Raw genomic sequence first — 16,223 nt, 5'->3', positions numbered from 1 at the left:
GGGTCACCGATGTAAACAAAGCTCATTTGGGCGGTTCCAGCAACCACATCTACCCTGTTCTGTACTGAAAACGAAACTGTTTTATCATGGACCCCTACATATGAAAGGGCAAATGCATAGGTTCAGCTTTTTTTCTGATAGCAAGTGACCATTTAAAGTTTCAGCAGTCACATTCCTTTTTTGTAAACCACAGTGCGACCCGTTACGGGTAAGGGACTGTCATCGTGTGTACATACATAATTGATAACTGCTTTGCTTTTGTGTATCTGGGTTTTGGATTAATTTTTCTTCTTTAAACATTCAAGGATCATCTCTATTAAACGAGGTTCCTGATATCCGAGGCTGCTCAGAATTCATTTCTTCTGGTTGACCGAGAGCTTCATTTTATTCATATTGTTTGGCCTTTTTGTTTTCAAAAAGGAAACATCGCAAAGAGAAACGTTTGGTACTTACAGGGATCAAAAAAATTAAATTAAGAAGGAAAGTACCAACCTCCCTTCTTTGACATGAAAAACTGGGAAAAACATTTTTCGAATAAGTATGAATGTATTTTTTATTTGTATAAATTTTTTTTGTCCGGTTAACTGTTTGTCCTAATTTTTATGAAACAAAAGAGAATGATGCAGGCTTCTAGGAACATTTTAAAACAATAATTCTTCGTATGCTTTTGATATTCTGCTCTCTTATCATTTACTACTACTAAACCAGACATGCACCTCATCCATATTGGAGTTTCTAATGAATTGGTGCATGTTGGAATGTGTGTGTAGTGAACCTTCCGTGAAGTTGTTTCTGTGTAGTGCTGCCATCTGCAATCATTTTTTTTAACTGAGTTTTTCTCAGCTTTTAGTGAATGAAGTGTAATGAATGAATAAATATACCGTTGTAGGACTGTTGCTCTCTGTGCGACGTTTAGGCTTTTGCATTTCCCGGTTCATTATTGAGTGAAATCCAGTGTGATCATTGACTAGATGACAACAATGAAAGGTACTCGTCATTCGTTAAATAATAAACAGTTATTCTATAAAATATTATAATTTAGTATAGCATTTTTACCAATGGTTATCACAGATTTCTCTCACAACACATTGTATTGAAACAATAAAATTGAACGTTGTCACCGCTTTGTTTGAAAATTCATGTGTTAGTTCACATCGTCTATAAAACAGTTCAAGATGTCACAGTCAAGCGTTGGTCTTTAAACACTACGGTCGAAGAAAACCGTGGAGCCAGGTTCTCACGGGTTTACAGCTTGAGGTGCCCGTTGAGGTTATTGGCCAGCCATTGAGCTAGAGACGACAGGAGGCAGAAGTCGAGAGAGGCCCTCGGGCAGCAGTTTTGGCTACCAATCAATACACCAATCGACGGAACCAAAACAATGTTTCATTGACACATGAGAACAGGTGATAAGTCGCAAGAGGTGGCGATGTAACACGCCTGGATGGAGTTACGTGCCCGGTTCGAATTATCCAATTAAAGGCAGACAACAATCAGGAAACAAACAATTTGTTTTGTATCACTTCAAGAGGTTATTTTACATTAAGTTAGACTTCGTTCATTAAAACAATTTTTTTTGCGTTAAAGTCAATTATTCGAACATCAGTTTTAATTATAAAAAAGCGTGGATCTCACCACAGAAGTCCATGCCCATTTAGCCAGACATCACCTTTCTTCTTGCAGACCAAGAGATGCAGGTGCACTAGATACGATAGCGATGTAGATCCATTCACGTCATTGGAACCAACCGAAGAACAGTGTCCCATGTTTCAGAACAAGTCGTCAGCAACCAGTTTCCATGTAGACCTCCCAGCAATCATCGATGACAGTCCATCGGAGCTCAGCCAGTTGAACGTTGAAGATAGAGGTACTGGACGTTTCTATAGCGTTAGACCAGAAGTTTCGTCACGAACCAGACCATTCAAGGTTTCATCTGCCAGAGGACAACTAGTCTCGGGTTGAACTGCAAGACTCGTTAATTGGTTATTTAGCTTTTATAAAAACATCTTCACCGGACCCGCCGGAAACAAGAATGGTATAGTTATTTAGATCATAACATTATTTTGAAATTTCACGACCGAAGCGAAGAACAAGCTACTCAAGTAGCCAAAGCAAGAGGTGAATACTTGAATGAATGAATGCAATTAGTGAGATCGAGGGGCGTGCTTTTATACATCATAAACCGGCTTTAACTTTAGGACCATTCGCCCACCGGCAACACTCCGTCTCTCGATAAAAATTCAACAATTCACAAAAATAATTTGCATGCAAAACAAAGTCAAAAAATATTTAAAAATTTTTCAGTGGCAATGCTTAACGTAATCAGGTGAGCTCGCCAGGCTCTCCAATCACGCCTCTCACATCAAACACTGAAAAACACAAAAACAAAATAATTATTCCGGCAGAAGTCTGCAGCCAACCACCGAAACAGGTAAGTAAAAATACAATAACAATATAACGAGACGATGTGATATCTTCCCCCGGGAGAATCCCCAAACTAAATAATTAAGCGTATATTACATGAAAAATAAAATTTGGTGGACCCGACCTTCGTTCCGTTCTCGTCAAACGACCGCAAGACCCCACCCTACGGCTGTAGGATTAAGCGTACTTTCTGGCTCGTGACAGTATGCCAGCGGAACTTCTGGATGGTTTCCGGTAGCTGAGCGGTCCCTGGGGCCTAGAAATGACTATTTCCCACATAAATTAACAGTAACGGAGAAGGACGTCATCCTGATCCATTACAGCGAGGCACACCTTTCAACAATTAATGCACCGTTATGATTGAGGGACCAACTGACGTACACCTTAGTAAGAGAACCGTTTGTCTGGAGGAAATAAATCAGTGATGTATTCCATTATATGCATCCGGTATTTATACGGTAGCGTTCCCATAATGTCTCATGACGGCACCAATCACAAGGTTGAAGGCACGATACTGAACTTTGCATATGATTCACATATCTTCATGAGAGAGAGAAATAATATTGCACAAAAATATATCACACAATCTGGAAACACAAATACAAGAAATTGGATATCTGGCCAGGAGCCGCAACTTTTAGGCCTATTGCAAATTGTATACCCATGATATTATTGACCGTGAGATGGTCCTAGGACCCACCGATGGCGTGAAGGTAAAATTATTGCACATTTGTATATATAACACTTTTTCAGAACATTTATATTATATTGCACAAATATAACATGTTGCAAAACACTAAATACGTCATTTGTCAACACAATAATTCAATGTTTGAGTTTGACGATTACTTGATGTGGTTCCCCCCCCACCACACAGGGAAAGTGAAGGTAACAAGACGAGCTATTGGGATCTCTGACACTGATGTAAACCAGAATTTATATGGTACGTTGGCAGGCCGACCTCTGGTCCCGTTCTCGCCCGATAGCCAGGAGACCCCCCTGACAGTCAGACTAAGCGAACCAACTGGCCCGAACCAGATCGCCAGCGGGTTTCTCGGGTGGTTTGCGGTAGCCAACGAACCCTGGGGCCTGAATAAAGATTAAATTGAAGAATTGAGATTTGTGTAAAAGATCACAGATCGTCATGTTACATCTGCAGCGGGACTTGACTTAACGGGGAGATCGGCTCTCATTCGCACCTCGAAGTTGGAAACCGGAAAAACCAACTTCAGCCTACCACCACTGCGGCGACGGTGATTATTTTACCTTGATTATTGACTCTTCTCTATAGGACCTTTTTCCTATATAATGGTGTCATCAAAAAATTTGTAATTGCTAAATTTGTAGGCAACTTTGTGCGCATTACAAGAAATTCATTATTTGGACTTAATAATTATTTTCATATTTTATAATTTTATTAGCATTAGTTACAATCGAGAATGAACATAATTAATGATGAAGAACAATTTACAAAAATTTTGTCAGATTGTCCTCCAATCTTTGAGGATTGCTTGTCCTGGGCAATAAAACCACCAACTCAACAAGTTAAACTTTTCCGTGATTGTGATAGGCTAGCCTTGCACTTTGGTGATGGTTTTCCTTGAATGCACACCATAATCACATTCAGTTCCTTCCCAACTATGTAATTTCCTTCCTACAATTTCTGGAGCATAAGATGTGCATAATAAGTTTTTCAGTCCTTTGGATTCCAGAGTAAAAATATGTCTCCTTCCTTGAAGTTGTGGAAAGTAGTCTTCACATCATAGATGTTCATCTTCTCGGAGCAGATGTTGATCCGGTCTCTGGTAATTCAGTGCACATCCTCGAGGCATTTCCTCAAGTTTCTCAACATATTCTTGTGGTGCTAAACATTACTGCTAAACATTACATAAATTCTATGAATTTATGGAGTACTTCTGGAGAACTCTGAGGAATGCTTGTTGGCCGTTCAAGTATTACGTCATCATCGATGGGGGGTTTCCGATTTGCTGACTTGATGACAGGAGGGGGGGGGTTTGATAATGCTTACGTCATCAACCACCCTTCATGAAAACATGAAATATTTTTAATGGCATCTTACTTGGTGCGTCAAAAACGAGAAAAACCTTTCGATAATTTGTGGGCACTTGAAGTAACATCTCCACTATTGATAAGTGCCCTACAGAGCCACTTTAGTGATCTCAAAATGTTTCGCGGATCCAAGTGCTCTGGAAATGTGTCACGCATAACTCAAGTGATCCGTAGTTATATGCCGCGGATCACTTAAATAATCTGAGAATGTGCTGCGGGTAACTTGAGTGATGTAGAACCGCACTGGGGGCCACTTAAGTGGTCTAAAACTACGTTACATGTCACTCAAACGATCTCTAAATGTGTCACGGGTCATTTAAGTGATCTGGAAATGTGCCACGGGCCGTTTAAATGTTCTGGAATTGTACCACGGGACACTTAAGTGATCTGTAAATGTTCCGCTTGGTTAATTTTTACAAAATTAGATTTGAGGAGGGCAGGCCGCATCAGATAACCCCCAGGGCCATATTTGGTCTATGGGCCTTCGTGTGATTTATCATTATATGGCTTGGAGGGTGGGCATAGGCGGAGATAGACTTGGAAGTTTGGGGGGGAACGATGATGATGTCAATTCATATATACATTAGATCAGTCGACTCCACTTTTGACGCTGGAGGGGCAATACACCCAGGCCCCCCCCCCGTATCTCCGCCCATGAGGGTGGGTTGCAATGAATTTATTAAATATTAATAAATGGTCGCCATTCGACCAGTTGAATTTATTTGTCTTAAAAACGTGGCAATTTTTGTATAAATTAAAACCAGGCAAAGTTACTCATTTTTTGTGATAATATTTTAGCCCAACGTGTGCTTTCTTTTCATACTACGTCCGTTGATTCCTGGGTGACCATTCGACCAGTTGAATTTATTTGTCTTAAAAACGTGGCAATTTTTGTATAAATTAAAACCAGGCAAAGTTACTCATTTTTTGTGATAATATTTTAGCCAACGTGTGCTTTCTTTTCATACTACGTCCGTTGATTCCTGGGTGACCATTCGACCAGTTGAATTTATTTGTCTTAAAAACGTGGCAATTTTTGTATAAATTAAAACCAGGCAAAGTTACTCATTTTTTGTGATAATATTTTAGCCCAACGTGTGCTTTCTTTTCATACTACGTCCGTTGATTCCTGGGACTTCGCCAATATGACCATTCGACCAGTTGAATTTATTTGTCTTAAAAAACGTGGCAATTTTTGTATAAATTAAAACCAGGCAAAGTTACTCATTTTTTGTGATAATATTTTAGCCCAACGTGTGCTTTCTTTTCATACTACGTCCGTTGATTCCTGGGACTTCGCCAATATGACCATTCGACCAGTTGAATTTGTCTTAAAAACGTGGCAATTTTTGTATAAATTAAAACCAGGCAAAGTTACTCATTTTTTGTGATAATATTTTAGCCCAACGTGTGCTTTCTTTTCATACTACGTCCGTTGATTCCTGGGACTTCGCCAATATGACCATTCGACCAGTTGAATTTATTTGTCTTAAAAACGTGGCAATTTTTGTATAAATGAATTTATTAAAGATAAATTTTGAGTTCATAGCCTTCAAATAACATTTAAATTAACAGAAATTGATTATAACATATAAAGGTATTGTCTTCCAAAATTTCAAATTTAAAAAAAAATATTTTTTTTTTCATTAAAAAAATAAATATTTGATCGTCGGGGGGGCACAAGACCCTCTATGCGCGCCCCCCCCCCACCTGTATACTTCTCCGATCCCACCAATATGTGTTAGGATTCAGAGGGGCAGAGCTGATGACGAAATTTTGCTGACAAGGGGGGGTCAAAAATAGATAAAAATTTGCTTACGTAATACTTGAACGGCCCCTGATGTGTTAAAAAGTGCTGTCATCTGGCTTCAGAAAGGTAACTTGGCAGCCAAAGATATCATCTGTGATATATGTCATATATCATCTTGTGTTCATGTGGACAGCAGTTCTGTAGGTCACTAGAATATGAGATATTACAACTCTCATAATATAAATACACAACATTATGGGCACTCAAAACACAAATACATTCTGACAGGTATCGATTTGTTATTACATCCTCAGGGGGCATATTTACAAGGTGCATGTGCGGTTAAGTAATAGTTCTGTAAGCCAGCAAGAAAAGTAGTAGTTTGGAGTCCCGATCTTGTTGATTTTGCAACATGAAAAATGAGAAATGATTCAGGATGGTTCTGTTGAATTTTCAAGGTCATGTTTTTAGCAGCTGTGTTTTTTGAGACAAGCAGCATGATTGCGAGATTGAAGCTGAAACTAGAATTTTAATTGATCAGCATAGTGTTCTAAAGCCCAGTGTAAATAGATTTTCATGCATTGTTTCTTACTGTCATGTTTCTCCTTATCATTGTTATTTTTTGCAGACATAGAGAGGAAGTTTTTATGAAAGGTCTATACTTGTTGAAAATTTATGAAAGTATTCGATTCTGAAAGTTTGTGAAATATTTTTCGGTTGTGTTTCACAATTTAGTTTAAATAGTTTTTTATGACTTGGCATCTTTTAAGAGTTGGTTTTCTGGATGCAAGTTTCATCTGGCCAGATAACAGTTAATTCTGGACTCAAAAATTCCCTCTCCTCTTAACTGGCTATGCTCTTGCTGCAATACTGTGTGATTCTTTTACATTCTGTGATACACATCAAAAACTTGAGAATTAACTTCTTGTAAAACAAAGAATTTTAGTTTCTCTCTTTGAATTTGAAATCTAGTCCGGCTGAATGTGCTCATCCTGAGCTCAAAAAATTGTCAATGAATAAGGCAAATACTGGGAAATAATAAATATTTCCTTAAATATTTCCCTTATTCGTTGATGATTTTTTGAGTATTATTAAGCAAAGTCATCTACTCTTCTGTATATCATCTATAGCATATGCTATATAATCTATAGGTAAAAATATCTAGCTGAGTATTTAGTTTGATAAAGACATTGACCAAAATAAAAAAAATAAAAAATTTAATAATTTTTACTTGATAAAAAAACTCAATTTTTCACAAATGCTAAAAAATTTCCACTATGGACCAATTACCATCATTGATTCAGATGATTAATCTATTTACAGCCACACACCAGTGCTTTTGAAAAGCTAGTATTTTTTATGCTCTATATATATAAATTCAATACTGTTGCTAATTTTTTAAAAATCCTAGAATTCAGGCTCTAACACCTATCAGCAACGATGCATGATTTTAGTCCATAAAGATCCTAGCCTTATATGATATACTCTAAACATTCACTGTGTTTGTGCACAATTTTCAAAAAGGTTGCTAAGATTATCAGTTGGAGCATATATTTCATGGTGACTGGTGGGAATTTGACCCTTTAATAAAAGTCATAGGTAGCCTAGGTTTGGGGGGTGGGGGTACGTTTAGGAGATTTTTGTGAATAATGGGGAAGAGGAAAGAGCTCTCTTGTCAGAGGCAGGAACCGAAGAGAAACCTGTCTGAAACAGAATTGGAATAGCTAGGAAAACATTTACTTTTTATTGAAAACTATGAAAGATTTATATAGATTTATATTTATAAAATATGCCTTGAAATTTTGAAAATATGATCTATTACATAAAAATAGCGAAATATGCAAAAAAGTTGATAAATAAATATGCAAAGCCCCAGAAATCCAAGCCCTATTAATGACCTTCTCATCTAAACATGAGATCATTTTCAATCAGGGGCAAAATGTCACAGGAAATGAAACAAAAATGCAGATATGATTGCAAATGTCAAACATACTTTGTAATTTGGAGGGGTGTTTGCACACAAATAAATACTATTACTCATGTAAAGGTGGATTAATATCTATTCTTTATGTTTTTTTTTTGTACATATAAACATTTTTTTATTGAGAAGTATCATATTCGTCTTGTGAATGAATAATTTTAGTTTTGCTTTGTTTAGGTAACACAAGCTTGTGGACTTACGAGTACCGAAGTCTGCAAATTGATACATCTACAAATCAGACATACTTACAGGATGATATATCAATGAATTCTAGATATTTAGGATATCCATTATCTGTAAAAAGCATGGCTTTTATGCCATCACTGATAGGATTTGCAATGTTTGGAATTTTGACTTACATGTATGGTCGATTTCCTCCTCAAACTGATAGACTTCTAACTGGAAGATCAAGAAATCCAAAACGGCAAATCCCAAGAAGCAGTTGGCGACGAGAAAGGGGAACACAGTGCACACATTATGTTTTGAGCAAAAAGTCACCTCTTAGTTATGAAAAAACACACGATAAACAACTCAAAGAACTAGTTGTATCATGGGATGAAAATTCATGTCCGTTAAAATCTTGTGAGAAGCCATTATGACAACTAACACTGTCTTTTGGGTAGTCATTAAAAAATTTACTTGCATTTGCATATATTTTGTATCTAGGTTGAATAATTGGAATTTTTCACCTAATATCAAATCTTGAGGCTTTATTGTAAAAATCACCAGTATTGTCTGGATAGTTCTTGTGCAGTAAAAACTTGAAAAATTCTGTTCTTATGTGTATCATTTTAAATTTCATATATAGTCGGTGCCGCTTATTAGAACCATTGATAATAATATTTTATCCATGAAAGTGTTATCACTTTCACCCAGTATCGAATGAACCAATACGGTTGGGAAAAATTTATTTTTAGTTATCAGGACTTTGGTTTAAGTTATCAATTTTTTTCATACATTTTTTTTTGCATATTTTGAAGCTAAGGTGGTGTAAAAAAGTTTAAGGACAACTAAAAAAACTGTCATATGTCATTGTCTCAAAAACTTGGTAATACACACACGCACACTCGCGCGCGCGTGTGTTTGTGTCAGTCCAACTCATTAATGGCATTAAATCGCAATATATGGATATGGCTACAGTTGATGTTTAGTGAAGTAGCATGTTTTCTGATTTCAAAAGAAATTTGAATTTTTCTCATGTTGGCGTAACAGTCTAGACTGTTTTTATTAGTCTTGCTGTGAAATCAAATTTTTTTTTTTATGAAAGTGTGAAAATGTAAACCCAAGTAGCACAAAGATATAGATCTATATCGTAAAATTTCAGTTTCCAATATAGATCTATATTGGGCCACGATATCGTTCTGGCTAAAAAAGGCATAGTTGGAGATAAATAGATCTATATCGTGAATGTGATATATTCAAATAATTCAAATTTTGGACGATAGATGGCGCCCTTTCGGAAGAAAAAAAAGTGTAATTATTTGGAGGTGGGTGGGTTTGAACCCATGTAACCTGAACCCTTACCAACCCACCACTACAGCACTGATTACTAGCTGTTATTATAACATTAATTCACAAGTTAATTAATAAGTAACTAATTTTTTTTACTTGTATTATCAATCAAATTTATTCATTTTCATGTATGCACAAAAGTTACAAAATAAAAATTGTGAGACATATTTATCATTTTGAGGCAGATAATTGAAAAATTATGTATAACACAAGAAACAAATTAATGTATTGTGTAGTATATTAATTATTTAAAATTATTAATTTATGCTAATAAAACAAAAAATACAGAATAAATAATATGTGAAAAATATGGTAAAAAATGAAAACATCAAAGGAAAAAAATAATTTTAAGAAAAACACACATACAACAAAAACAAGAGCAATTTTTTTTAAATTAAAAAATATGTGCAATTATAAAGTGGCAATTAAAGTTACGGTGGATAAGTTCTCGCTCCTCCTAAAATACCAACATCTACGATGTAAAACATACACAGTAAGGATTCAATTATAACTGACGAAATGATCAATCCTATTAAAATCAAAATTTCATATAAAAATTATTCATTCAAATGTTTTTAATTTCAATTCAAACAAAAAATTGTACGCTCGACTTTAAATTTTCTCCAAATTTTTATTTGAAGGAAATATTTTTATTTAAAGGCACACAATATGTTGATATATCAGCATATTGTGTATCTGATATATATCTTTGTCAGGTTCACGATATAGATGTATGTCATGTTCAGGATATAGAGCTATGTCTTCTTTGATAGATCTATATCAGGTCTATATCGAGAATCTGATATAGATCTTTGTCAGGTGCACGATATAGATCTATGTTTTTCAAACTATATTAAAATAATTTATTGTCCCAAGTTGCTGTCCTTCAATGTAGAGATTATTCACATGGAATCAAATACATATTCGGCTGAAAAATTAAAGACTTGATCAATTAACATCATAAATAATTTGCACCATATAAGACAAGATCGTTCTATATCATAGTTATGACATCTGATATTCCTCTGACATTTCGATATATAACAATATGGTGCAAATATTGTACTATATCGTTGTGCTACTGGGGAATGGCAACATTATGAAATATTGAAGAAGTAAAAAGCTTGCTGTCAGAAAAAATGGTTGATCATGATATGGTGAAAAGAATTAAAAGATTGAAGACTTGGTTATAGTTTTATAAATGGGCCGGGGAGAGAATTATGGACTGAAAGCTTGCACAAGAAGGCTTTTTTTTTCACCATTTGTAGAAAAAGACGATTATTCACAGTTTTTATGTGAAGAAAAACTAATTCAGAAGAATTCTAACTTGCCTCACACGCGTCAAACTGTTCCTAATGTGATAAAAAGTGTTTGGTATGCAAAACCTCTTCCTAACCAGAACATGGCCTGCCGCTCTGTCTCAATGAAGATATATAAGATGGTTGAAGAAAACCCAGACCACATGTGCTGGAAAATTAGTGTATGTGATGTGAACCAAACGTGAAATTTATTTCTTTGTAATGCTAGTGCTGTCATCTGTGTGTGTGCCATCAAATTTTCAAACTCAGAGTAAAGTGTAATGATTGAATAATCGTACTGTTGTAGGCCTATTGCTCTCTGTGGCAAGTATACAAAACCAAAGTATAACCTTTCTTTGTAAAACTGCTCAGAGAAGAGCAATGTGAATGAGCCATACAGCATGTATCCTTTGGTCACAAGTGGGATGAGGATGTCCTTTTTTTTTTTTAGAAGCAATTTAGATGGGCTTAATGGTTTCAAATATGACTCATTTGTGTGACCAGAGAGCCATATTTTGGAAATATAGGCATATCAAGATAGTTTCAGCAAAATTTTTATTTTCCGATATGCCTCTCATATTGTAACAGGGTTCGTTCGGGTCAGGGAAAACCTTGAATTTTTGTTCTTAAACCTGGACTTGACTTTTTTTACGTCCTTTTGTACCGGCCTTTGAACGAGGAAAAGAAAATCAAACAAACATACACTATGTATCAGATTGTTAATTTTTTAGAGTGAGAAAGAATTTGATGCATCAGAATAGATGAAAATCACCATATATAATTGGAATATATTTAAATGAGATATTTACCATTATATATATATATACACACACTTACATATACATATTACACTCATAGGTGTGAAGCTTTTTTACAAAATGTAAAAATATTAAATCAAATTCACAGTATATACAGCACAAGAAATTTACACAAAATAAAACAAATGTAGTATATAGAAATACATACAAGAATTACATTAATAATTGTAGGCAGGGCCGTATTTATGTTTTTTCCGCCTGTGGGCTGTACAAATTTTGTCACCCCTTCCTATTTCAGTCAATTTTTTTTTTACCCTCTCTCCACCCCTCCCGTGCCATTATTTATAAATCATAAACAAACAAAAGAAAAAAAAGTTGTACTGTATACACACTCGTGTGAAAAATTGAGAGAATTTGCACACTATGTGTGTGTGTGTGTATTTTCACAAAAAGTACTGAACCAAAGGTACTAATAATGCCATCGAAGAAGTATACAAATATTCAGTGTCGAATACATAAGCGTACACGTGCGTGTGGTCGGAGCTGTGACCACGGAGGGGGATGATAAGGACACGAGGCGTTTTACACGATTTGTGTGCTCGTACTCCTTGGTGACATTCGCTTTGTTTCGCAAGAGTTTGGTAAATTTTATAAGCTGTAAAATGAGTAACCACAAATGTATGGATGACGGAATGAGAAAGAGAATCGTCCGTTGATTGGAGGCAGAGCAGTCACAACTGCAGGTGGCTACAGAGCTCGATGTGTCGCCTGATTACGCCCAGTGTCGTCTGCAATTTGTGGAAACAGCTTCAGGACACTGGATCCATATCGAGAAGACCTGGACGAGGTCGTCGACCTAATCGTCTTTTTCAACGCTCTGGTATGGGTAATTAAATTTTTTTTATCAGGTGTATACGTTCAAAGTGATAAATTTTGTCTAAATCAAAGTATAAATCTCAGCATTAACGATCATATGGGTGAGAAATATTGAGTATTTAATGGTATGGGGTTTCGTGATCGCGTTGATGTTCAGCACTTCGATATGAGAATTATCAAGTACCGATGTAATTTTGCTGAGACTCGTAAAATTCATGAAAAAAATAGCATCGAAGCCGGAGTAACTTTATGGCAATAGGTTAATAAACAGTAGAAAAATCGGGAAGAAACCCCGATGAAAAAAAAATCTTTTCATCGAAAATGCAAGTTTTATCGAAAAATAATTCTTTGAAACATCACGAATGATGAGATCCAAGGAAAAGTTTGAGTGAGCATACAAAGAGTAAAATGATCGAATTCATATTTATTAGCTCACGATAATTAAAGTATTTTCTGTTAAAAAAGTTGATGAAATTGAAAAAGTTGCTTTTCAAATTACCAATTTTTGATAAAAAGACACCGATGTATCATTTTCATCAAAAATAATATCAATGAAAACAACAAAGATAGTGAAAAAACGATATAGATGAAATAATAACAATAAAAAATAAAGAAATTAAAATAAAATGGTGACACAAAGATAATAAAAATCAAATAGATAATATAATAACGATGAAACATTAAAAAATAAAATTTTGAATGGTTAAAAAATAAGGAAATATCGGTAGTGTTACCACGTAGATATTAAATAAAACATTTGATTCTTCAGGTCGCATGGATGAACTGTTGAGGAAAGAGACGTGGGGATTCTCTTATAATAAGAAAAGAGGGGTACGATAAGACTTCTCGACTGTGGGGGGGGGGGGGAAAGAAAGAGACAAGTATTTTTCGTTTACGTGCTCCGCCCATGATTTCAGTACGGAGTGGGCTGGAAGTGGTGAAATAACTACTTCAACAGTCCCCCTGCTTCAGAAATATAAAAATGTTGACAATGAAAACTTTTATGCGTGTGCGTGCATATTCTCTTATATGGCATGAATGTCGCTCTCCACTCGTTAATATAAGATATACAGAAGACTGGATGTTGTGAAGATATTTATTATTAGAGATGTTAATTTAAAAAAAAAAAAAAAAAAAATTACATCTCTAATAATAAATATCTTCACAACATCCAGTCTTCTGTATATCTTATATTCTCTTATTTTTGGGATTTAATCTCCTAAAGATGGGTAAAAATAATAACGCCTTTGCATTAAGACATAGGGAAGTGAGAGTTTTTTGGATCATGTTTGATTAACTTATAAATCTTGGATATTTGTTTATAAAAGGCTCTTCTCGTATCATAGATCGAAGCAGCATAATTTGAACACCAGTGGTTAATTAGCATCATCAACCAATTGAAAACAGTGGGTACTTGGGAAGTACTTTAGAAAATCTTGGTTAGTTTTGTGCCATAATTGTCATTTTCGCCGTAATTTGGTGACTTAATGTTTTCTCTTTTAAATTCATGAGTAATAAAAGTTCTTTTATATAACGACGTAGTGAATAATTTTCACGGAATTTAAATATCGGTAGTGCAGCCATCCAGTATCGTCATTAAGGAAAAGCGACAAAGGATTCTACAGCGATAAGACGTCTTTTGACGGAGCTCCGGAATTACATCTTATCCCGGTGTAACCATTTGTAAGCTGACGGTTCCCGGTGTGCTGTGAGTTGGGGGACATCGAAAGGACTCTTTAGAGCTTTGAAGCAAGCGTCTACGGCGTCGAGATGGAAATTTATCTTCACTTTCATCGAGCCGAGTGAATTGAGCATCGGTCGGCCATTGTCTACAGCGTTAGCCCTCCCATTGGACTTCAAATTCATCAAATGCTGGCTGATTGAATAATTTTTTGTGTACTTTATGTGTGCCATGGGTTTTCGGTTCAAATTTATCATCGAAAATCGTTTTTAATTAAAGTTTGATCGATTTCAAAGTAAATTCAATGAAACCCGCCATCTTAATACAAGCCCATAGATTTGTCATTATTGTAGAGCTGACAAATTCTCTACTGTATTATTCTTCTATGGCTCCATAACATGTGTAACAAGGCCAATCTTATTATTTGTAATGTAAAGTTCTTATTCTTGAATTCTATGTTCGACTTGCCTCGAGAGCAGATTACTTTAAGATGCACTACTGTTCTTTCAAAGGCCGAGCATAATTATTATAAGCAAAGTTGCCTAGTATAAGGTATAATAAATAAAATTAACGCAAAAAACAGCAAAGATAATACAAAGTCGCATTACTGAACAAAAATCTTTAATCAACATGAAATTCAAACAATTGCGACACCACTTGGCCATGAATAACACCACGTCATCGGAGGACCATATTGATGTCACCAGTGTCCACAGCTCGCAACTTTTGAATGCTTTGGACTTATCCGGTGGACCTGGGACACCTTCATACGCAACACGAAGCTGCCAATGTTCAATGAAGACTGCTACTCCTCTCTACGGATTAGTTCCCAAGAAAAACTTCCTAAAATCGACAGTTCGTGCTTCAGATGCCGTGACTCCGGCTTTGCATCCCCAGATCCAAAAGAACATTGAACTAACTTTTGTGGTAAAAGCGATCTTAGGTGACCAAAAAACGAATGAAACTCTCGATGCTGATGGCTCCTATACGTATGATGATGCGTGGAACATCTGGACACTTTTAACTGATCCCCGAAGACAGGGGCGTAGCCAGAAATTTCGTTCGGGGGGGGGGGGACCAAAGTGACAGAACAATGGATTTGGCCATCTTTTTTCCTTTTTTCGGTTATTTTCTCACATTTCGGGGGGGGGACCAGACCCCCAAGTCCCCCCCCCTCGCTACGCCCTTGCCCGAAGAGATTCGTTGGACAGATCCCATCACCGCCTGCCTGTCAGTGATCATGGAAGTCAACAGTGCCTGCTAAAAGGCACCATAGATGCAATTAAATTGACTTGGAATCTCGTTCGAGACACCCGAAAACTCTCCTCGGGAAAGGTGCTGTGCAAGGTGTCATTAAATGATCAAAACACTGTTCGCCGTCTATTAGTCGACCTGGTCATGGAGATAGTCGGGCAGTCAGAAACTCAACCCTCGCCTATGAAGAATTCTAACGTCAAAAGTAGATCAAACGAATACAACACAACGAATACAAATACAACGCCACAACAGGCAAATTGCCCAACGAGGTGGCTGACTTAAGAACATCATGGATCCCCGAGAAATTTTTTGGAGGCCCTACCTACTACTGCTACACCCCACATGCACCGCGGAACCCCCAACGAATCGGTACATGCGGGAATGAGCGTGTATGTGTAGTGAAACCTGACGTGAAGTTTTTTTTGTTTCTCTGTAATGCTTGTTATGTGTAGTGCTGCCATCTGCCACCAGTTTTTCTAACTATGAGTGAAGTGTTATGATTGAATGATTTATCGTTGTAGGACTGTTGCTCTCTGTGGCGAGACTTTTTAAAGGGGAGATCGGCTCGCATTTGCGCCTTGAAGTTGGGAACCACAGAAAACCAACTTCAGCCGACCAC

General features: G+C 36.3%; 1 protein-coding gene across 6 annotated transcripts in view; it reads left to right on the top strand.

Moving 5' to 3' along the window:
- The window catches only part of LOC149086528 (transmembrane protein 117-like), a 255,499-nt gene extending 246,505 nt beyond the window's left edge, over positions 1 to 8,994 (top strand). For 3 of the 6 annotated variants that reach the window (XM_089255986.1, XM_089255987.1, XM_089255988.1), the window contains one exon: positions 8,400 to 8,994. In XM_089255986.1, coding sequence (XP_089112112.1) covers positions 8,400 to 8,821 — 422 coding nt within the window. In that variant the 3' untranslated portion in view covers positions 8,822 to 8,994. Of the gene's footprint in view, positions 1 to 305; positions 539 to 889; positions 988 to 1,680; positions 2,033 to 8,399 lie in introns of all 6 variants that reach the window. The other 3 variants (XR_016196129.1, XR_016196130.1, XM_089255989.1) reach the window with 3 other exon arrangements.
- Positions 8,995 to 16,223: the final 7,229 nt, after the last annotated feature.

The sequence above is a fragment of the Pholcus phalangioides genome, unplaced genomic scaffold (assembly GCF_987345545.1).
Source record: "Pholcus phalangioides strain wild (caught in Gottingen) unplaced genomic scaffold, Ppha-v1.0 ptg000004l_1, whole genome shotgun sequence".
Taxonomy (NCBI): Eukaryota; Metazoa; Arthropoda; class Arachnida; order Araneae; family Pholcidae; genus Pholcus; species Pholcus phalangioides.
The sequence above is the reverse complement of the archived record's forward strand: the minus strand, read 5'-3'. Positions and strand labels throughout refer to the sequence as shown.